A 22166-nucleotide genomic window follows, 5' to 3' on the forward strand; every position below is an offset into this window, starting at 1 on the left:
TTCGTCCAATCCAACTGTGGGACGTTTCACCACGAGACTTTTTTAAAGCATGTTACTCACACTGCTTATTTGTTGACTTCCGCTAAGTATTTTATTTTCGGGGTTTGTTGTAAAACATGTAAAGAATTTAGACTATCGTTTAAAATAATATTGTAGCTTCCCGGTGCCTGCCCATCCCTCAGCGAGCCGGCCGTGGGCGTGGTTGTCGAGTTACAAAACAAGCGTCCTCAACTGCCCAGTGACGCTGGCCCGCATCAGTCGAGTTTCTCCGCGGAGGAACAGCCCAGGTTCGTCTGATAACATCTGCCCCACCAGGAGCGCCAGACGCCCCCTCTCCGTCTTTCTTCCCCCCCTGATTCTAATTATCCCGCCTCAGCTCGGATGGGGGAGAAGTGCACGCCGACCGGGGGCGTCTTGCGTGTGTAGCCGCCTGTTGGGAACGGACGGACGGGGCTTGTTGTCGGCGAGATGAGCGGCGGGGAAGTCATCCTCCAAGGCTGGCTGAGGAAGTCGCCGCCGGAGAGGAAACTGCGGAGATACGTGAGTAATTCTTCCGAATTGTAGCCGGTACTTGGTTAGGCACACCTGCACAGTATGCTGTATTAAAAAGTGTCCTATACAGTTTCATAAATTGACACTAATTACACACATTAACATAAAGGTGGTTGGAGTAGTGCAAATAGCACCGTAATATACTGAATTTATGAATATAGTAAAAATAATAGTTAGCTTATGCTGCTGCATCATTGGTTGTCAACCACCACTATGCCATGGCAGGTGTGCCACAGGAAATGATCAAATTTCACCTAATTGGTCCCCGAAAGATTTAACAATTGCAAATATTTTATCTTCATATATCTACGCAAGCAACGTGACAGACAAAGTGAGATACTACTACTACTACTACTACTGTGGTGGTATTTATGTTAGTAACACCAGTAAGTCACAATCAATGTGTCACAGGAAATTGTCCAATATTGTATCTTTGCTAATATGGCTGTCACTTATGCATAGTGATAGACACAACAATGACATGTTTTTCAGTTTTCCTTTTGAGGCAAGCCTACATAATTAACCCTTTTATCCCCTTTAGCAATATTATGATTTAGTGGTGTGTCATGAAAATTCTCCAATAACAAAACCTCTATCTTGTTTGGGTGTCTAAGTGATGCAGCCATTTAGTGTTTTGACCCGTCTGACTGTATTTCAAGTGGTAGCAGGTGCATCCCCCAAAACATCTGGTCCACTTTACACATCCCCGCAGGAATACCGAGACACCCAATCAGTAGATTTTTTGTTTTAGTGCTATAAACATGCAAATTTCACACAGACGGCCACCCAGATTGGAGTGGCGGGGGGAGGGGGCGGTCATATGACGTATACAACGCCTGCAGCTGTCTACTCTCCCCACGAAATGCCTCTCGCACTCACGCCGGCATCATCCAATCACGATGAGGTCACGTCTGATGCGAGTCATTTCCATCTTGTCCGTGTCATCGCAACGGTTGGGGCTCTCTCTTTGAGTGGCCCGATAAAGCTCCCGTAAGCCGGCCGGGTGTCGGGGCGGGGTCACCCGTCAAGCACGAGGCAGCCGCCACTCACATAATAGGATTTATGAAAGCATGAGCCAATCTATAAATACAGCTGTCGTTTGTTTATGTGCGGTGTTGCATTACTACTGGGCCGCTTTGACTTTACTGTGATGTCATCCCCGCGTGTGCGCGTGTATCATCATCTGGGAAAAGCATCGGAGGATGTCTTCTTCCACCATTGTCTTCGGCGTGTTTACACAGAGACCACCGCGGAGCAGCTGTTGCCGCGATTGTACTTAGGAAGAAGCTCTTCTGTCTAAACAAGAGCGAGGCGAGTGAGAATACAATCGCATCTCCACTCCCATCCACATCTAATAAGACAGTGGTTCTCAACACGTGGGCCGGGCCCAAAGTGGGTCGTGGATCATTGCGGGTGGGTGGGTCTCAGGTAGTTAAGCTGTCCTCGGTTTACAACAATGCTGACGTATCAAGGTTAGGACACGATTAACTAGTTTGGTTCTTCGTGTACAAATACTCCATGATTTAATTTGTTCTATATTTCTGGCCTAGTATTTTTGCCACCTCTGCAGGGCGGGCGCTAGGCGTCCATGTCATGAGATGTCCACAACAAGCAAACATGTGGACATAATCATCCAAGCGTTTGGAATTCCTTCCTCTTAAAGTCAAGAGTGGGGAACAATCGGGGCTATTTTACGCACCGCTATTGCTGTCAGCTGACCGAGGTGACATTTGGGCCGTGACGCAGGCCCCATCGTTCTCTCCGCTAATCAATAAGCTATTTGGTCTGTCTGGAAATGTTTGTGGAAATTGGAAAGAATGCGCCAAGTAAGTCCTTGTGATCTTTTATACGGTAGGTTTGTGTACCAAAAATGGATAAGAGCGCATTTTTGGTGGGTAACAATGAAGAGAAAAAACAGGGAGGTTTTTGAAAAACGATGCCACGCCGCAGCTGCCATTTAGTTTTAGAGCAAAACCCCATCAAAAATCAAGCAGATTCAAAGTTGGGCAAACATGCTAGCGAGAATTGTCAGTAAACAAATGTCAGTTATGTGCGAGAGCGCTAACGGCAGGTTCGTCAGAATTTTCCTCAACAATTTTTGTTCGTTATGGACACAGGATATCAAACAAATCATCTCCGCCTGGTGATTTGAGTGGGACTTGTGGAAAATTTTTGTTGTTTGTTTATGGAAAAAAAAATAATTTGATATCACACATCATGAAAAGAGTTGACACGCAATTGATTTGTTGCCGAAGCATTGGCTTAAGCGAGTCTTTTTGCGCCACGCTGTCTCGGATAGCGCCGGAGGCCTTTCGTGGAGTGTTGTCTCTTTTTCCCAACAATGGACGAGGTGTCCCGAGTAAACCCCCCCACCAGCGCCCGTCCAGCCGTCCGTCCCACCCAACCGTGAAATCCTCCCTAATCCGGACACCGCCACAGTGTGTTAATCAGTTGCTTCTTGTTGAAATGTTGACTTCTGGGTTTTGTTTGGCGCAAGGGTTCCAAATAGAGGTGACAATGTTTTTCTCAAGGACTAAAATCCTGATCGCGTAAACGTGTGCTTATGTTGACAGAACACAGAATTGAACACAAAATTGTAGCACGCATCACATTTAGCATGACGTGCTAACTTAACGCATAACAGCTCCTCAAAACATACAAATGAAGCATAAACAAATAAGTGTATTTACACAGCAAATAATATTCATCATCGTTTACTTGTTTGTGTTGCCTTGTCAGATTACAATGTGTGTGTAACTTCCCGGATCCTAAATTCGAGACCCGTTGGTTTTGAGGCTTTGTCTCGTGAGAGGTGACGGAGGAGGTAAAAACAGGTCAGGCATGCAAATAGTATGCAAAGTCAACCGTTGGTTTGGGGGCGGGGCCGAGGGAGGTCGATGTGTTTACGTGGGAGCGAGGCTCTCCGGGATGTTTCCTAATTGTTTACCAATGGGATTAACGCTCGGCGGCGGTGACTCACTAGTTCCACAGCACACAAACGCTCGATGAGTCAGCAAACCTTGCTGCCTCCCCCTTGCTGAAATATTGTTATCGGAGCAGCTCAGGTTTGCTCATCAAGGCGCTTGCATGTCATGTTGGGGAAACAAAAGTATACACACACCCCTAAAATCATTCAATTTGTTATATTTTTTCTGTCTGTGAATGTCTCACTACTTTTGTCCGAGTAGTTTCAACTGCATACCAAGAAAACGATAAGAACAGGCGCAGCAAGCTTCTTCTCTCTGGTGACCTCATGTTTTCGTTATCACTCGTTGCTAGGCAGAGCTCAGAGCATTCATGTGTGAATATTTTTTTTTGCGATGACCAGTCAGGAGATGATAAAAAAAAATACGTAAAAATTGCCATGCCTTAGGTGTTCTATTTACCTCTACTTTTTTTTTTTTTTCCCTTTACCTGACGTAGTTAGTCAGTTAGTCAGCCAGGAGCTGCTGTGTACACTGTCAATATGAGTGTGAATCAAACTCACGTCAGTCTGCGAATACCACATGAATCATTCGAGTGACATAGTGTAAACACTCGAAATCCTGTTCCCACGTCAAGATGGAAAAAAAAAACGCCTTCCCACCTGTCCGTTGCTCAAACGTGTCTGTTCACATACGCAAAAAGAGTTGCTACATTCCAGAGTGATGCTATCGGGAAAACGATAGCTCTCCTGCCCTCGTGCGAGGGAAGAAGGCGCAGAGCTGTTTGCCACTCATGTCGCGCTGCCAGCGAGGATGCTGTTTTGCACATCGGGGGGGGGGCTGCTCTGGGAAGTCCTTGCCCTCAGAGGTCAGGCGGGAGCGCCTCGTCGTTTCCTGCTTTGACATTTGCCTTGTTCCATTTTTATTGGCAGGCAGTTGGATTCTGATGAAGTGGAAGGGTTTCATGTTTGGATTTGGAAACGTGGCCTACTTGGGATGTTAGTTATTATTATTATTTATTTATTTATTCATTTATTTATTCATTAGATTAATTCTATATAGTTAACCAAATGAATGCAATAATCTGCCCGTGTTGTGGCGGCTGTTAGCTAGCTAGTTTTGGGTGCTTACGAAACGGCAGATGTTGGATATTTTGCCATTTCTTTCAAGAACACTCACAGGAGTTCATCTTTATCCAAGCAGCATCTCAACATGCGTTTCAATTAATAACAAGACCAAAAAAAGCTACTATTTGAAACTCTTGTAAAGACCAGCCAGTTTAACTACGTCAGCGGGCCAACGGAATGACAGTCATATGATAACGGATGCTGCAGCCAGTAGCACGACAGAACCGCGAGATGACGTCTATGTGGACTCGCTCAGATCAACAGAAGGCACGTTTGTACGCCAAAGCCGCAAAAACTCAAGACCCAGTTTTGTCTGCAGAGCCGCAGGCCACGCTTGACTTGTTAAAAAATGCAATTTCACTGCTAATAACCAGCACACTTGAGTCTTTAAAAGTTGTTTTTAAGAGCTGGCATGAAAATGTCGCCTTTATCTTACAAGTCCACACTTAGAGGAGCAAAACCACAGGAATTTCTGAAGGTAGCCACAGGCTACATCAAAAGGAAGATGATGTTTTTGAAGGCTAGAGGAGACAAAATGGCTAGCTTAGCTTATCTTAGCTAGGTTAGCTAAGTTGATTGCGGTAAAGCTCCCTATTGAGTTTGACTAATTAAGCCACCATAGATGAATGGATGACATGATTGTGATGGACATCCAACGTCTGTCCAGGCTTGTTAGCGCTCGGCTCGTGCTCTTTGTTTTGTTTGTGATACCTGCTCGGACGGACGGCACTGGAGAACAACCAGAGACGCGTAGCATCCGTTCGCGCCGTCTGCTTAACGTCTCTTACGACACCCGCTTGTGTAAACAGTGCAACTTCTCTGCTCGTGTTTGGTTTGAGCTCGCTGGCTGTTGTGTAAACTGATGAGTAAGTTCAAGCAAAGGGAGCTCCATTAGGGACCAGCGGGATGACACAGTGTTTATTGCTCCTGACCGTTTTAAATTCTGGTACATATTTGAGCACACATCATGAAATTGACACATGATTTGATTTTATGTGCCACATAAAATGATGTGTTTTTTTTTTTTTTTCCGTTCTTTGATGCCACAAATCATGTTGAAGTGATACATCTCGATTAAAATGTTAGGGAGGGTTAGGGTTAGATGTATTTGAAATTGATTTGTTTTGGGATCATAGTTTGTAGTGTATTTCTGTTTGAAACCTTGTTTTTATTTTTTAAAATAGGTGTTTGTAAACATTGTAGGGCAAGGTGTTCCCTATTTGCAGCAGAGGTCATGCAAGTCCCCACTTAACATTAGCCACGCCCACTGATAACATCAGAGGTGCTTGTGTGCCAAACAATTATGCGGAGTGTATCTGTTGTAGTAGCGGGCGTGTGTGTGCGAATGTGTGCGTGCGTGAATGTGCGTGCGTGTGTGTGCCACTAGTATGGCAAACTGTTTCAACAAATGAGCTGATACGCGTCAGTCATCGTGTTTTCAAACGTGCGTGAGCAAACATCCAAACCAAACACGTTGTACAATAGGAGGACACGGGGGTTGGGGGGGTGGGGGGGACTCATAACCTGGAGCGAGCGCACACACACAACACACACACACAGCTGCACAAACACGAGAACCCGTCGGTGCACTCCATCTAGTTTATTTCCAGCCGATGTATTACCACATCAGGTTTTGGATTTGGGCCGAACGCTGGCTCGCAACCCCCCCGAGGGGGGGAAAAGAGTCTAGTTTGACTGGAGTACTAAAACGCCAAGATATTGTTTTGGAAATGCTAGCAGACTACAGCTTGTCACACTTGTACAATCTGGCAGCGTCCCCGAACCAAAAGTGCGTGTGTGGGCTGCATCATCCATCCCAGCTTCACTCCTCTACAAGAACAACGCGTGTGACTTTTTGTTTCGCCAGCCTTCTGCTCCGTGCAAGAAAAACAAAAAACACAAAATTGCATTACTGTATTAGAAAAAGTGACAAAAAGGAAGCACAAAAGGCTGCCTTGTTTGTTGGTCGGGACGACGCAGATAGCAACAATCGCCCTCGTCATCAGCGGCGGTCACACGCAATGCAGCCCGCATTCCAAGGACAGAGAGAAGTTTTACCGGGTTCTTGCCTCCCTCAAGGATGATCAAGGCAGTGACTTTTTTTTTTTTTTTTATGTAGTGCAAAGGCTGGCGCTACTTGAAGAGAACTTGTAATGCGTCACATAAATTATTGTGTGTTGAAACGGGGTCACAGTCGACGTAAATCTTCTCAATCAGGCGCTGAAGTGCAGTCAGGCGCAGAAAAACATCTTCGATATCAATCGTTAGATTGATTTTGACTCAGTCGGCTCAAATGTCAGAACCTCATCGTGCCGATTTGTTCCTGGTCAAGGCTTTGCGCTATGCAATTTTGTTTTTGAAATGTTCTTGAAAAGTTGGTTTTCTTGAACTTTACTGAATCTAAAGAAAGAGTTCAGCAGTTACATTCTTTTAAGTAGATATAATCGACTGGATGCAGATGATTCTTTTTAAACTGGATGGGAGAAAAATGGAGGAAGTTCAGCACAGCATTGAGTGCAGCTAGTTAGCGATCCAGCTACTCATTGTTGGAATGTTCTGGGATTCATTTCTTCATGCCAGGGTAGAAATTCTATCGATTTCTGAAGGAATCTGAGCTCAATTTGGAAGTTAGTTGAAGTCAAATGTCGGATATGGTCCAATTTCAACCTGGTCTCATTTTCATAGGCATCATTTCCAAGTTAAAAAAAAACGGTTATAAGCAATTAAAGCAGTACTTTGCATTTCAAACAGTGACTTGTTTTCGGTAAGAGGAGGAGCTCTATTGACTTTTAAAAACATCTGTTGGTTTTGCTGAGCCGCATATTACTGTTTCAAATTTCAAGATTACTAATTTCAAGATTCAAATTGACTTCCCCTTTAAGTATTTTTGCCACCTCTGGACGGATATGAGCTAAGCTGGCTAAGATAACTGAAGCTAAATATTAGAAATAGTACCACCAAGGTTATAATAATAATAATAATAATGTGTGCAATGATGATGATCAGGATGTGAAAGATTGATTTTTTTTTTTTTTTTTTTTTTTTTGGCAAGCTGCCGTCGTCTGTCTCCCGGAAACTTGTGTCCGCATGGTGCGTCTATTATTTCAGCAAAGTATTTGCAGCCTTTGTTTATCTTCCCACAATACACGTCTGCTAAAAATAGACAAACACGCCCGCTTATCGACAAACGGAGTTTGTTGCTATTTTGGACAGTCAGAGATGGGTGTCTTGGTTTATCAGCCTCTATTTGTTTGACGCCGAGATGCAGCCCAGTTGGTAACCAGGCCAGCGTGTCTTCGCCGAGCTGTGTCGCCTGAAGGCGGTGGGAGGATCAGACGGGTTCCGGGCTGGGGGGGTGAAAGGGGGGGGTTGCGTGTGGGAGAGACGGGGGAGGTTAGCCTAGTTGTGAAGCTGCGGGCCTCACTTCCCACAGTTCCAGTGATCAATGGGCTCAGACGGGCCGGGCCGGGTCGCTGGGTTGGCTTGGCTGAGCTCATTCCATTGTGTGTGCCATTCTTTCATGAGAGACCTTTTATTGGGGAATTGTTTTCCGACGGGAGAGCGCATGAGAAAGTAGGACAACAAATAATCTGGGATTTGTTTCAGAGAACCGCTCAAGTGATTTTGATTAGAATCCTGACCAGAATCTAATGCATGGTCTAAACGGAAAGAACTGGTTTCGGCTCCTGGATTAATGGCTCTGTGTGAAAATGAGGTTTGGTGTGATGATTCCTTTGCTCCTGAGTCAGATTGAGGAATCTGGATGTGAGCCATCTGAATTTGACTGGTAGCTTTGGTACGATGGAGCTCTGCACTTTGTCAGTCGTGTCTGTTTTGAACCGGTTTCCCATGGTGATCTCCCGATTGTATATTGACTTTGATAAGGCTGGAGATGTCTCCAAGTTAATACGAAGGAGGAACGGAGCCAGGTCGTGCTGACCTCTTGCAAGCGGGCACTGCTCCAGAACCTAATTCAATCAACATTTGAAAGGAGATCTGGCCCGAGCTGCATCCATTTTACTTCTACTGTACTTGTCGAAGTGAAAGCTCCGCCCCCTATGAAGACTGAAACGAATTTGTCAGCTTCTCAAGAAAATTGGCAAGTTCACATTCAGTTTCTTAGGAAACAAGTTTTTATCCGAAACCCACGTCCGCCGCTTTCGCGAGTTCTCATAAACATCTCCCCTTGTCGAGAAACGCCGGAGCGCACGTCAGTGTCACGTTGACGCTTATCTTTGTTCGCTCTTCTACTTCCCGGCCCGACGGGTGCATCCATGCGTGCGGCAACGATATTAAGGTTACCCCCTCGAGGTTTCAAAGTTTAGCGCGAAGTACACTCAAACTAGCTAAAAAAGCCTAACTGGACGTTATATTAGGTACACTTTACTTTTTGAGTGACATGATGGAAGGGGGGGGGGATGCTGGAGTCAGCAGGAAAGCCCTCATGAACTGTGGTCAACAGGAAGCTCAACATCTCCATGACAGTCAAGTGTCTTTATTTGGCCTCAAAGCAGGATAGTCTTTATTTCTCCCGAGGAACATCTGTGACAAGACTTGTCACTGGGTTCTGCATTGTGTCAGTTTGGGGGTGGGGCCCAAAAGTGGGGGGCCCTTGCAGGATCCTGTGTGTCAGCAGACACGGCCTGGTGGAAGTGCATCGCTGGCGGATGTCCAAAAACCTCCACAAGCCCCCCCCCCCATCGCTTTTCCTGGTTCTTCCTCTTGCAAGCCGCTATTTGTAACCAAGGGCGTTATGTATAGAATAAGTTCCTTAATTCTTCCAAGCTTAACACCAACATTTTTTAAATTATTTGATAGTTTATTTTATTTGCTATTTTTTTTAAACCAATTGGCTGATAAACAGATGATCATTTAGCTCATTCTTCCAATTGACATCGGCCTAAAAAAATAATTCCTAGTCCCTAGTCCTCTATATTCTTAAAATATACATACAATAATGTAGAGTGGTATTATTTTAATTAAAATAAAACTACACTTTTATATGAGTTGCCCGTAACGAATTGATGGGATTTCCATTTATTTTACAGGGGAAAGATGATTCAAGATAGGAATATTTTGAGATACAAGCCGACTCACGGAGCAAAATTAAACTCGCTGTCTCATTCTTTGGACTGCAGTGCCATCGTAGCATTCAAAGCAACACTTGACTGGAAATAAACGCGCAGCGTGTGTGTCGTGTGCCTGCTGTGGTCGTCAGGGTGTGTGTGTGGGGGGGGGCACAACTGTCACGGCGGTGGAGCACTGCCTGCTGTTTTTGAGCTGTGGAAGGGATATCAGCAGAGGAAATACGTTGGGCTTGTGGGCGTAAACACCTGCCACACAAAAACCACACACGTGCTCTTTTTTTTTTTTCTTTTGAATAGTGTTGACAGCAAAAGTGTTTGACAGCACAAACAAAGTCCAGCTGCTGACTGTCTTGTGCTCACAAGTGAATGTGTGGCCATTCTTTTCAATGCAAAATTTGTTCCAAGTAGTATCTTATGTAGTACTACTTGTAGTAGTGCTGCGTCACAAAGTGTTATCTCCCCCCGCCAGGCATGGAAGAAGCGCTGGTTCATTCTGCGCAGCGGGCGCATGAGCGGTGACCCCGACGTGCTGGAGTACTACAAGAACGACCACTCCAAGAAGCCCATCCGGGTCATCGACCTGCACTGCTGCGAGCAGGTGGACGCCGGCCTGACCTTCAAGAGGAAGGAGTTCCAGGACAGCTTCGTCTTCGACATCAAAACCTCAGACCGCACCTTCTACCTGGTGGCCGAGACCGAGGAGGAGATGAACAAGTGGGTGCGTGCCATTTGCCAGCTGTGCGGCTTCAACCAGTCCGACGACAACAACCACGGTAACGGGCCTTTTGCTTCTCCTTCCACTGCCTTTTAGCACTTTATTTATTTATTTATTTATTTATTGATTGATTGATTTATTAGTTTATTTATACATTTGTTTATACATTTATTTATTTATACATTTATTTATTTATTTATACATTTATCTATTTATTTATACTTATATTTATTTTTTACATTACATTGAAATACTTCTATCTGGTACTTTGCATTTTAACATGCACATACGCGCAACTGAGCAATCAAGCGCCACACGCAACAGTTTGCCGCCTCACTCAACGGTTAACTGTGGTTTTATGAAAAGGGGTGGACGTAAAATGAACTTGGTTGCTTTTATTTACCTTGTTTTGGTTGTGCATTTTGAGTCCTGCAATAGAGGGAAAATTCGATGTCAAAACAAGTTAACATAGCTAGTTTGAAGCAAAAATAGACTGGTCATTAGACAGGTCTTATTTTAATTTTAGTTTGCGCTCCAGCTCTAATCAGAAATTTACCCCCTTAAGCAAAAAATCTGAAAATTTGCTTCTTTTTTGTTGCTCTTGACCTCTTCTAAATGTTAATGATGTATTTTTGATATTCATGTTAATGGGGCCACTGTTTAGGCAGTTTCTCTTTGACGAATGGAAAACCACACAAACGCATTTGTGGAAGAAGCGAAATGTCATGGCAGGTTGCGTTGTTGTGTAATTTGGGACATTAACAGTGTTCTGTCATTGCACATGCTTCAATGAGTTCACTTGGGGGGGAGCTTTTATTAGTTTAGAATTTGACTCTCAAAAGGCAAAGATTTAAAATACCAAAAGTCAATTAACGTGGAATTTGATCATGCTGGTAATTGCTTTAATAATGTTCATTAACTAAGACAGATTAGTTTGCTTCCTAAACAAAACAAGCAAACAGATAGTTTTGGCAGATTTTTTTTTTTTTTTGCAGCTGCAGCCAAAACACCAAACAGACATGGGAAGTCCCTCTGTGAGAAAAAACAAACTGTGGCACAGGACCACAAAAAAAAAAGTCAAGTCAGTTCATTCAAGACGAGCAGATGTTGCTTCACTGCTGTTGTTGTTGTTGTTGTCGTGCACAACGCAGGATGTGTGTCATGATGAGACGGCGGCCGACGTGATGTCAACGTTGGCCGATGATGAAGGAGGCTTTTTTTGGGGAGGTCGGCCACGCTCGTCGGTGCTCGCTGTGTGGGATGGCGAGGAAGAGTTGACTCAGTGAAGGCATGACAGGTCATTGTTACGTAACTGGCTTTGTTCCTTAAATGCAGACTTGACTTACTGGCAAGAATCACGATGAAGTTTCATTTCTTTTCGGCTTATATTTAGACGCATGTGCTGAACTCCTGTTTGGTTTTGAACCACTATTGAGGAAATTTGTCATTTGTTTCTGTGAAAGATGATGTGACTTTCAAGAAGCGCTGCGGTTTGTGGTTGAATAAGCACCGACTTTTAATAAGAAAAATAACAAGCAATGTGTGGAGCTGCACAGTCGGATTCATATCAAGATTGTCTGTGCTCCACTTGGGGCCATCTTATCAATTATGGATCCCTCAGTGCTTGGACTCCAGCCATCAGTTTTATTTTGAAACATTTGTGATCCTGCTATGCTTCCAAGTCTGTGTGACGTTTCACCAAAGCAAGGTCCCGAGAGTAATTAAGGCGCATCATCATCATCAAATGGATTTTGGATTGGGGTTCCTCAAGGAAATGTTTTAGGTCCACTAGTTTTCTCAATTTGTTCAAATACTTTTGTGAAACCAAAACAGGATTTTTTTACAGCAACATATCAAAAAATGACAGACACTCAGATGTGGCGATCCTCAGGGAAATGTTCTCGGTCCGCTATAGTTTTCTCCACCGCGAATTCTTCTCACACGTTTATCCATGTAAGGAGAAGCAGCTCACTGTTTATGAATGCATCCTCCCCCAAGTAGCAAATGTTGCCATTGATTTTTGAGCCGCTGGGAGGTCTGATGTGTATGCGTGGCCACCGAGGATAAATCAACATTGCTGCCACTGCTGCGCTTTGAAATGAGGCTGCAGATGCTGCGGCGTGCACGGCCATCACCGAATGCTACTCGGACGTGTTGCCCTCGTGTTATCAGACAGCGAGTGGCAGCAAAGTGTTTCTCAGGAAAAGCACCTCCAGCACGTCCCCACTCACTCATCTAATGAATGCCGCATCGTCTCGTCAATCCCCGTCTTTGTTCTGCGCGCCCTCACTCGTCTGAACATTTGACCATTTTTTTTCTTTTTAACGGAACAGGCTGTTCCTTTGTTTTATATGAGCTCCTCTTGATTTAATCTGCTCCGTGTACAAAAATAGACCGTGATTTTTCGTCTTAAGCTGTTTTACAATTTCTAGATGATGATAAATGGATGGAAAGAAAGTTTAACTTGAAGGATCTTTCACAAAGCCGACTATTATTTCCTTGACCCGTGCTTCACCCAAATATAAAGTATCATGGGAATGGCTAAAGTTGTTTTTGTGCAATCCTGCTCATAAACAAATGCCAGTGAGAACGTAACCCAATTTGGTATTAACTTGGCAGCCGCAGCCGGGAGGTCAAAAATAGCCGGAATTTATCAGTTCCGACTTGTGTCAAACGTGAGCGTCTTCCCACTAAGGAGGATTGCGCAACACGCTTGGACATTTGGCCTCGCAGAGGAAGCTGCTGCTGCACCTGTTGAAAAGTCGAGCGGCTGCTATTTTTTATTCTCCTCCCATCTCATTTAGTTAAAGTGTGACTGCTGTTTGATGACCTCTGAACCTCAAAATAGTTTAGTGTGCCCGTTTGTCGTTGTCCGCGAAAGAGGCAACACAAGTCCGACTTGTGTCAAGTCGTGATAAAGTCGCCACGGCTGCTAACGCGGTAGCAAAAACGCAACAAGGTCAAGGAATCACATCCAACTCCGTCGGAGTTACATGTGTGACATGGCTCACATCAGCCCCCCCCCCCCCACACACACACTCTCAATGACCTCACACATGCAAATTAAAGTGCTGATCTGAGGCGTGTGTAGGCGTGTGCTAACCTTGACGTCCCTCCTACAATTGGCTGCCACTTGGCCACCGAAGTTAATTTGCGAAACTGACAGTGGCCTTTTTTTTTCTTCCCCCCCCCTTCCAAGTGCAACCGCTTGTGAAACCATTAAGGAAATTGCTCCCCCACTCCTTTTTGTTTGAATTGCAAACCCGGGCAGTTGCAAAGCATCCTGATCCTTATCTAGTTTCCTTTTGTATGACATGCAATTATTGTTTTTAGAAAAATGTATCAAAATGTTTTCAACACAATTTCATGTTGGGAGATTTGTTTTTGTTTCATAATTTGTGCTAAAAATAAATAGGCCAGTGCATCTTTATACAACCGTTGGATTAATTAGCTGATTACCAATGAGTTTGTGCGCCTGCGCGTGTACTTGGATCATTATCTACCTTTGACTGCCTTCTCAAGCGTGATTGCAATTTGTGCAACATTGAGAAAATTCAAAGCCTCCCCAAATGCTTTTATTCACATCGCTGAAGCTAGCGTTTTTTCCCCCCTTCCTCTTCTATTTATACATCTCCTTTCAAATGAGATTATTTCACATCTTCCTCCAGTTCTGGAAGGAAATGAGCGTCTCTGCGACAAAGACCTCGGTTGTCCTCGGTGAACCAGCTGGCTTCTAATTGTGGCCTCCCGAGATCCAGCAACGACCCTCGATTAGATTACGTCCAAAGAGCAGATGAGCCAGTTAGCTGGTATACTGTATTACGGCACATAATTGGGCAAAATAGCTTGTGAACTTGGCCACTCGCAGACCCACAATGTCGGCCATGTCTTGTTTTCCCCCACCCAAGTCTCCCCTTTTTTTTGGTTTGAGAAGAAAAATCTCATCGCAATATAGGTACAGCAATAAATTATCCTTATTATTATTATTTTCATTATTGTTTATAATTATTTACCCTGAATGCCCTCGTGGGCCATTATAATATTATTTACAACTCCACCAATTTGTAAAAATGGGTGCATAATTTTTTTTTGTTGTAAAAATTATAAGGTGTAAAATCTTGCCGCATGCATTGAATGGGGGGAAACAGCGTCATCTAGTGGACAAACGTAAATGTTTTTCATTGTAAGTCCATGTGGGATCGTTTTCAGTTGGTTTTCATGTTTTTTTAAGCTGATTTGTGGCACAAAGCCATATAAGCAAAACAATGGAGATTTTTGCATTTGTTTTGAGTCTCGACCGTCTTCTACTTGTTGAGCTTTTTTTCTCAAAGGGAGTCGACGGAATGGGTTCCCAGCCTCGGCATCCATCATCAAACCCATTAGCGTCAAGCATGAAGCAAAAAACGGGAATTAGACCAGAGATGGGTTTCATCTCTCTCTCACTCTCCTCCATGCATGCTCATCACTGAATCAGGCATCCAGGCAGGGCAGGGCGCCCATGAGGGAGGGAGGGAGGGGTGGGGACTGTGATCAATATATCTCCCAATGTTAGTGCGCCTCCGACTCACGACGTTGCATGAAAGCTTTTACAAAAGCTTTTTGCGGGGAGAGGAGGAGAGTAGAATCACTCACAACAATAGCGTAATTGAGGATCACTGCGCTGGGGGGGGGGGGTGTATGTGTGTGGGTGGCTGGGGGTGGGCTTCCCTGCATGTGTGATGGCCGCTGTCCACTGGCCTCCTCGACATCCCACTGCAGAGGCTTTCCGCCCTAAGGGTATCACCTTTTGGTCTGACTGGAATAACCCCCCTTCCACTTTGTGCCCCCCCCACACACACACCCACACACACACAGCATGTAGCATGTGTGTGTGTGTGTGTCATCGTGACTCATCTGGAACGTTGTAAAGGAGTAGCTTGACCTCTGAGATGTCTTTGGGAAGGGAGGCTACTGTACAAGGAAAGCAAAGCAGAGTAGCGCCTCTTTGATATGTCTGACTCATAGAGCAGCTTTGTGCAGTATGCCCTGGCGTGTTATTTTTGTAGATGACAAAGAAATACCGGGCTTGTTTTTTCCAACCCAAGCAGAAATGAAGAAGTCAAACTGCATGCGGCACCTCGGGTGGATGGATCAGCTTGCCACCCGCCCCGCTTTCTCCTGCTCTTCCTCGTTCTCCACTCGCTTGGCCTCCCGCCCGGGTCTATCCGCAGCCTCCCCCAGCAGCGCTCTGATGTAGCGATCTCGCTTGTCACACGGCAGGGGAGAAACCAGCGACCTTGTTGCCTACGCAGGATCGAAGCGGGCCTCAGATCATGCGCCCCCCCCTCCCACCACCATCACCCAAACAAAAAAAGAAAAAAAATCTGGATGTTACTGTGTTGTTGCCTCCCTTGGGGCGCATCCCTCTTAGTTATTGATCAGAGCGCAGACTGATGCGCGCCAAGGTCAAGCAGAGCCTCCAATAAAACACAACACACTCCAACATCTGCATGACGTGACATAAATGTCACGCATCAGGCCGGCGGTTGACGAGCAAGCCGTGCCGCTTGCTAGCTGCTTCTTCTTTCACTCCAGAACGATGGATGGAAATGCTAATTGTGCTCTGCTAGCATGTGCGCTAGCGTAATTGATTGCATAGCGGGTGTGTGCGTTACCTTCACGACCTTCTCATTTCATTATTCTTATTGATTCTTAGTCTTATTCTTACAACTTACAACTCAGAATAGTTTTGTACAGTATAAATATATTGCAATGAGCAGCACAAGTATAAAAGAGGAAATGAGTGTATGCCTAAATAAATCAACATGTTAATCTATATTACCAAAAATCAAAACAAAAATAGATTTCTCAATTTACACAATGATATGCTCATATTCAGGGCTGTCACAAACAAATCGACTATCCTGTCGATTATTCCAACAATCACTCAACTAATCAACTGTCCGTATTAATGGATGCGGGGATTGCAAATATGGTTTTAAAATGATCAATTATAGTTTGGAAGCAAAAAAGATTTCTGCCGACTGATATTTGTGATATGTCCTAAACCATCCCATAGTTAAGCCAGTATGATGGATTCAAATCCAAATATTGTGCCCAGGCCACCTTCAATGTCCCAATCAATAACGTGTCCTGTGTCCTCTCAGCAGATGTCCGCCTGCAGCATATGCCGCGTTCCGTCGGGGCAGATGTCTCCAGCTCGGCGGCGGCCCCCCTGAGCGCCGTCACCGGCGGCGGCAAGTTGTCGGCGCCCGTCCACTCCAGCCAGCCCGTCCTGTTCACCTTTGACGTGCCCGTGCGCCACTCGCACCTCAACGCCCTGTCCAACAGCGCGCCGCAGGATTACCTCCTCCTGCACCAGTGCATGAGCAGGAAGACGGAGAGCGCGCGGTAAGGGTCACACTTCCTGTTTTCCAGGTCAACGTACAGGCTCACCGCCCTTCCTCTGCTGCTGGAAACATCCGAGGATACAGCTTGTTTACAACTCATTTCGATCAATTCGGTAAAATAATCAAGTGGACCAGCTTCCACATTAGCACTAGCATCAGCGCTAATGTTGCTTGATTTATTTCATTTTAAGACGTGACATTTAATGCTTGTTAAATTAACAGTAAATGTTTTTTAAGTCATATTTGTTTCACCATTGTTTGTCCACAGTGGCAAACCGGCCTGGACACAACCGTGTTAGCATCAGTGCTAATATTGTTCATTTCAAGTTTATTTATTCAAGACATGACAATTAACATTTGACTAAATTAACACAAAAACAGTTAAAGCAACTGTTCCTTACTCTGCTTTAACTAGACACAAATGCATCTTTTTCCCTTCATCTTTACCATCACCATGTGCCTCAGCTTCCAGAACCTGAAAGTGTTTGTTAATAGCAACAAGAACAACAACAAGCCGCTGAGCAGCGGATGATCAATGAGGGCAAGGCTCCAATCCATCACTTTGCTATACGTTTGCTCCCCCCCCCCTCCCGTCTCCCTCCAACCAACGCCAAAGGCACAGCAACCATCTCCTCGGCGTAAATCTGCTGAGTCGGTCGAAATATAAAAGCTCGCCATCCATTTCATCAGCTTTGCACACAAAAGAAACCTTTCCTCAGTGACTCATATGTTCCCATCACTCGCTCGCTGTATGATTTCATCGGTATCAAATCCTCCTCCCCCTCCCCCTGCCATGTCAGACTGCAAAGCGTTTCGTCAATGTTAATCGTCTTTCAATGACAGATGACCTCCGTGAAAATCGTTAACGTCGTGATTGAAGGTGACCCCAAGTCGGAATTAGCCGCTCATCAAACTGAGGTCAAACAGGCCTCTGCTCAAGGGCAAACAGAGGCGGATGTGTACAGTGTCCATATTTTTATTTATTTATTTATTTGTTTATAAAGCATCTCAATAATAAGCTTGTAAAACGCAGCCATAAATAAGTCATCACATTTCTACTGCTGCTTGTAGTTTTTATGGCAGCTTTGTGGCGCCCTCTGCTGGACGCCGGTGCAACTACAAGATTTTAAACCGCGCTAAAGAGGCTTTAAAGTTTTGACTTGACCTAATTTGCGCGTCATCATCCATGTTTCTGTTTTGCTGTGGCAGGAGCGCCAGCTTCTCGCAGGCCACCAGAGGCAACGTGTTCCTGGGCAGCGACTCGGCCGTCCAGAAACTGTCGCACGGCTTCTCGCACTGCCTGAACGGGATGGGCGCTCAGCTGCACGGCTTCTACAGCCTCCCCAAGCCCGGCAAGCAGCAGCTGCCGGCCGCGCCTGACGACTCCCCTCAGGAGGCCTGCTACGTGCTGCCCCGCAGCTACGAGGCCCACGGCGGCCCGTCCGAGCTGGACCTGGAGAACGAGGAGGTGTACTCCTTCCAGACGCCCTGCAACACCTTGGCCACCGAACGGCCCACCGACAACTACGACCTCCCGACGCCGCCCGGATCCTTCTACCAAATACCGCGGACGTTTGATAAGAACCACAACTCGCTGACGCCCTCCAGCTCCGAGTCGTCGTGCGCGCCCCCGCCCAGGCCGCCCAAGCCCGGCTCGGAAGGGCAGTGGGGGAGTCCGCACTCGCTCGGAAGCCAGAACGGCGACGCTTCGGCGGCCGTGTCGGTCATCCCCAGAAGGAATACGCTGCCCGCTGTGGAGAACATCAGACTGCACAGAGGTAGCTAGTGTGGCGCTTCACATCAAAATGACAATTCAACTTTTTAACCTTACAATTCGTGCTATTTAAAAAAAAAAAAATAGCCCAAAAATGGTTAGCTTTGGCAGAAAGATCAAATATAAAAAGAACCAATAGGGGGAGATTCACTGCACTTTGTTGTTCTCAGGCTCTTCGTTTGAAACGAGCAGCCATCAGCGTCCCATCCATTTCAACAACTCGGGCCAGTCGGTGGAGTCGGTGAACGACGGCTTTAGCTCGTACCTGGTAAGATTCTTACAAAAAAAGAAATGAGAGTATTTCCTGCAGCAGTGGCTGTTTCTCATATTCAACCTGTAACCCACTCCAGAGGACCAGAACCCCCCTGACCCGCTCGGACAGCGGCAACTCGGACGACAACTACGTGCCGATGAATCCCGGCTCGTCGCCACTAAGCGCCGCCCGGGCCGACAGTCCCAAGAACGTGTACATCCCCATGAGCCCCGGGCCGCACCACTTTGACTTCCCGGGCTTCTCAGCCACGCTGCCCGCCCGCAAGGGCAGCGCTGCTTCGCTGTGCCACCGGCCCGGCCGCCTCAGCGACGTCACGCCGCCGCCCATCAATCGCAACCTCAAGCCCAACAGGAAGTGTGAGTGGCGGCAAGCTCAACAAAGAGCATTTTCTGAATCTACAAGAGTAACAGCCGTGATTTTCGAAACCATGGTAGCAATTTCCCAGCGACGATTTGAAACGGTCGAAGATCAGCCGCGTCGTTTTTTTCTGCCGACCGTGCAGGCCAGCTGGAAATTGTCCACTGAAATAATGCTGACGACGCGCCTTTTGTTTTCCGCAGCCAAGCCGACACCTCTGGACCTGAAGAACAACAGCTTCATTGACGAGCTGCCGTTTAAGAGCCCGGTCACCATGTCCTGGACACGGCCCATGTGAGTCTCATTTAAGTGTGGCAAACACGCGCGAATATTACGCAAGGAAATATTTTCATGGAATGGCTTCATCGGATTTGACCACAGGCCCGCCATGAACTCCATGTCCTCGCAGCGATGTCGCCCCATCTCCACGCAAAGCATCACCAGCACCGACTCTGCGGACAGCGAAGAGAACTACGTGGCTATGGTGAGTGCCTCCAGGGGGCGGGATTAAACCAGGATAGGACGATGACATAACTCGCGTGGTCAAATTTACTCATTGACAATTTTCGAGCTTATGACAAAAAATATATAATGTATGTTATGACTGATGTAATGATTGTCCCGGCCCCCCAACAGCAAAACCCAGCATCTACCTCGCCGGCTGTGAGCTGCACCAGCAGTCCGGCCCTTCGCAAAAGCGGCAACGTGGACTATCTGGCGCTCGACTTCCAGCCTGGCTCGCCCTGTGCACATAGAAAGGTAAACTCTTTTTCAACCGGATCGTTGCCTTCGCTTTTGCTTCTGTGTGTATGTTTTATAGATAAAGAAGATAAAACTCAAAAGAGAGCAAATATAAGCCAAATGATGTAACTCTATTTATTTAATCATTCATTCATTCTTGTCACTCGTGTTTTTGTCGCTCGGCAGCCATCGACGTCGTCGGTGACGTCTGACGAGAAGGTGGACTACGTGCTGGTGGACAAGGAGAAGACTCAGGCGCTGCAGAACACCATGCAGGAGTGGACCGATGTGCGCCAGTCTGCTGAGCCCGCCAAAGGGGTCAAATCTTGACACTGAGTACATGTGACCAGTAGAGGGCGCGCTTTGACTGTTTGGACCACAAAGAAGCCATAATTTAGCGTGCCTGTCCTCTCACTACTTCAATGGACCAAATATCAGCCTCATTCAGCGATTTTTCACAGCTGCCCCTGCTAGAATCAACAGATAATACAGATAATAGGCAAGTTTACACTTTTCACACTCTTTATGAAATGAGCCCATTTTGAGGGGATGGTCCTGTCTCATGCAAATGACGCCCGCCGTCCAAAAGTGGAGGATCTTGGCACCGCCCAGCTGTCAAGCCACGAGCAGAGAAACTTTGTCTTGTCACAAATGGACAAAATTGAGAATAGTGAGCTCACAAATTTGGTTGTTGGGTTTCACACTTCATGTGTGGGAAGTTGTAGAGACGCCACTAGTTATGTACACAAAATTCTAAAAAAAAAAAAAAAAAAACACTTTCCCATTATATGGCTCATTTAATTTCGACTTCCACAAGGAGTAATGATTCTTGTAGACTGAAAAAACAAAATCCAACATCTTGGATTGTGACTTGGAGCCTAAACAGTGTTGCGTGACTGATGAAAACACTCTAGTTCTGAAATCTTCGGGGTTCCTCAGTGAACGATTTTGTGGGTGGCCTCAGTTTGCATTAGAGGCTCGAAATGATTGACGAAGCGAGTCGCATCTCACTTGCTGCACGTGCACTGACCTTACCAAGGTGGCCGCATCCCCGCCATACAATTTAGCCATGTTGACAAAGTGCACTCATGGAAGGAAGAGAACGGCAGTCCACTCTATGAGTCATCGCGTCCGTCCGTTGGTTTAACTTGCCTTATTCGTATAGTATTGATTTGCCTTTGATTGGTCTTTTTGCCGTCTTCAGGGACAAGTCCAAGTGTTTGATTCTCACTGGAGGCCACTTTGCGAGCGCTTCACTTGCCTCTTCATGATTTTTCTACCATTTTTACTATTTTTTAAAAAATTTTTAATATGTTGGGTTTTTTTTACCCCCCAAGCAAGCATATTGTATGAAGTAGTTTTAATTTCTCAATGAGAAGAAGGCAAAAAATTTACACGACGTGATTGAAGTCATAATTTTATGAAAATTAGGTGATATTTTTATTTACAAGAGAATTAGTTTGTCCATTCCATTTGATTGTTTTTTTTTTTGTTTTTAACGATGAAAAAGCAGGCAAGAGAGCAGTTTGCATGTGCAGAGCAAGCATAAGTGAAAAAAAAACAGACTGAAGGAAAACGAAATGGCCGCTAATGATGTATTTTATAATCCAGCAGAAAAGGCGTGCTTGCGCGCGCGCGTGTGTCGTGTTAGACTGTGATCGTGCTAGTGTGTGACATGATGATGGCGGGGTGGACCACGTACGTACTGTACTTGTAGACATGATGATTGATGTTGGGTCTTATTCTTTCATTTTTAACCACTGGTATTGCTACTACTGTAAAAGCGTTCGCGTGTGTGTATGTGCGTGTATGTTAATTTATTAATTTATTGTATGCCTACCCAAAGTCGAAAGGCATCTCTTTCTGCAATTGCCGGTCACATTATTAGGTACCCCTGTGCCATCGAAAAAGAGTTCTGACGCAAAACGTGGCGGGAAATTTATTGCAGTTCCACCGCAAATAATAAGCACATTGTTAAGTGATCTCACTACTAACCGGTGCAGGTGTACCTAATGAAGTGTCCAGCGAGTGCGCATGTCCCGATGGTGTGAAGCAATACGAGAGAAGAAGCCAGTGTGGTGCAGCTCATGGAAACTTTTCTTATTCCTGATGTATTATGGTCAACTGTGGATGTAGAATAAATCGACGAGTCAACATTTTGGTGCAAGACTTTTTTCAACGCTAACTCACAGATGCACAAAGCACAATTTACAGATGAGAAGCTTC

At 45.6% G+C, this 22166-nt stretch overlaps 1 protein-coding gene across 3 annotated transcripts; it reads left to right on the top strand.

The window, feature by feature from the left end:
• The first annotated feature begins 142 nt into the window (after window positions 1–142).
• On the top strand, window positions 143–22096 carry gab2 (GRB2-associated binding protein 2). 3 transcript variants are annotated; one of them, XM_088380789.1, is made up of 11 exons: window positions 143–287; window positions 377–540; window positions 10160–10463; window positions 16552–16795; window positions 18004–18572; window positions 18739–18836; window positions 18919–19198; window positions 19403–19493; window positions 19581–19683; window positions 19836–19958; window positions 20127–22096. In XM_088380789.1, exons 2-11 carry the CDS (start codon window positions 469–471, stop codon window positions 20268–20270), a joined length of 2028 nt encoding a protein of 675 aa, XP_088236915.1. In that variant the 5' UTR covers window positions 143–287; window positions 377–468; the 3' UTR covers window positions 20271–22096. The 3 variants fall into 3 exon arrangements, with proteins under 3 accessions (XP_088236915.1, XP_088236914.1, XP_088236916.1); XM_088380788.1 differs by having other exon boundaries at window positions 223–540; XM_088380790.1 differs by having other exon boundaries at window positions 223–540; window positions 16555–16795.
• Window positions 22097–22166: the final 70 nt, after the last annotated feature.

Source organism: Syngnathus floridae, chromosome 7, assembly GCF_059516105.1.
Source record: "Syngnathus floridae isolate MCC-2025c chromosome 7, RoL_Sflo_1.0, whole genome shotgun sequence".
Lineage (NCBI taxonomy): Eukaryota > Metazoa > Chordata > Actinopteri > Syngnathiformes > Syngnathidae > Syngnathus > Syngnathus floridae.

Bases quoted from the DNA above. Each gene is read 5' to 3' on its own strand.
- gab2 (XM_088380789.1), top strand. From the start codon at position 469: ATGAGCGGCGGGGAAGTCATCCTCCAAGGCTGGCTGAGGAAGTCGCCG. The intron at 18,837-18,918 runs GTAAGATTCTTA...AACCCACTCCAG, and splicing joins ACGGCTTTAGCTCGTACCTG to AGGACCAGAACCCCCCTGAC. The intron at 19,494-19,580 runs GTGAGTCTCATT...ATTTGACCACAG, and splicing joins ATGTCCTGGACACGGCCCAT to GCCCGCCATGAACTCCATGT.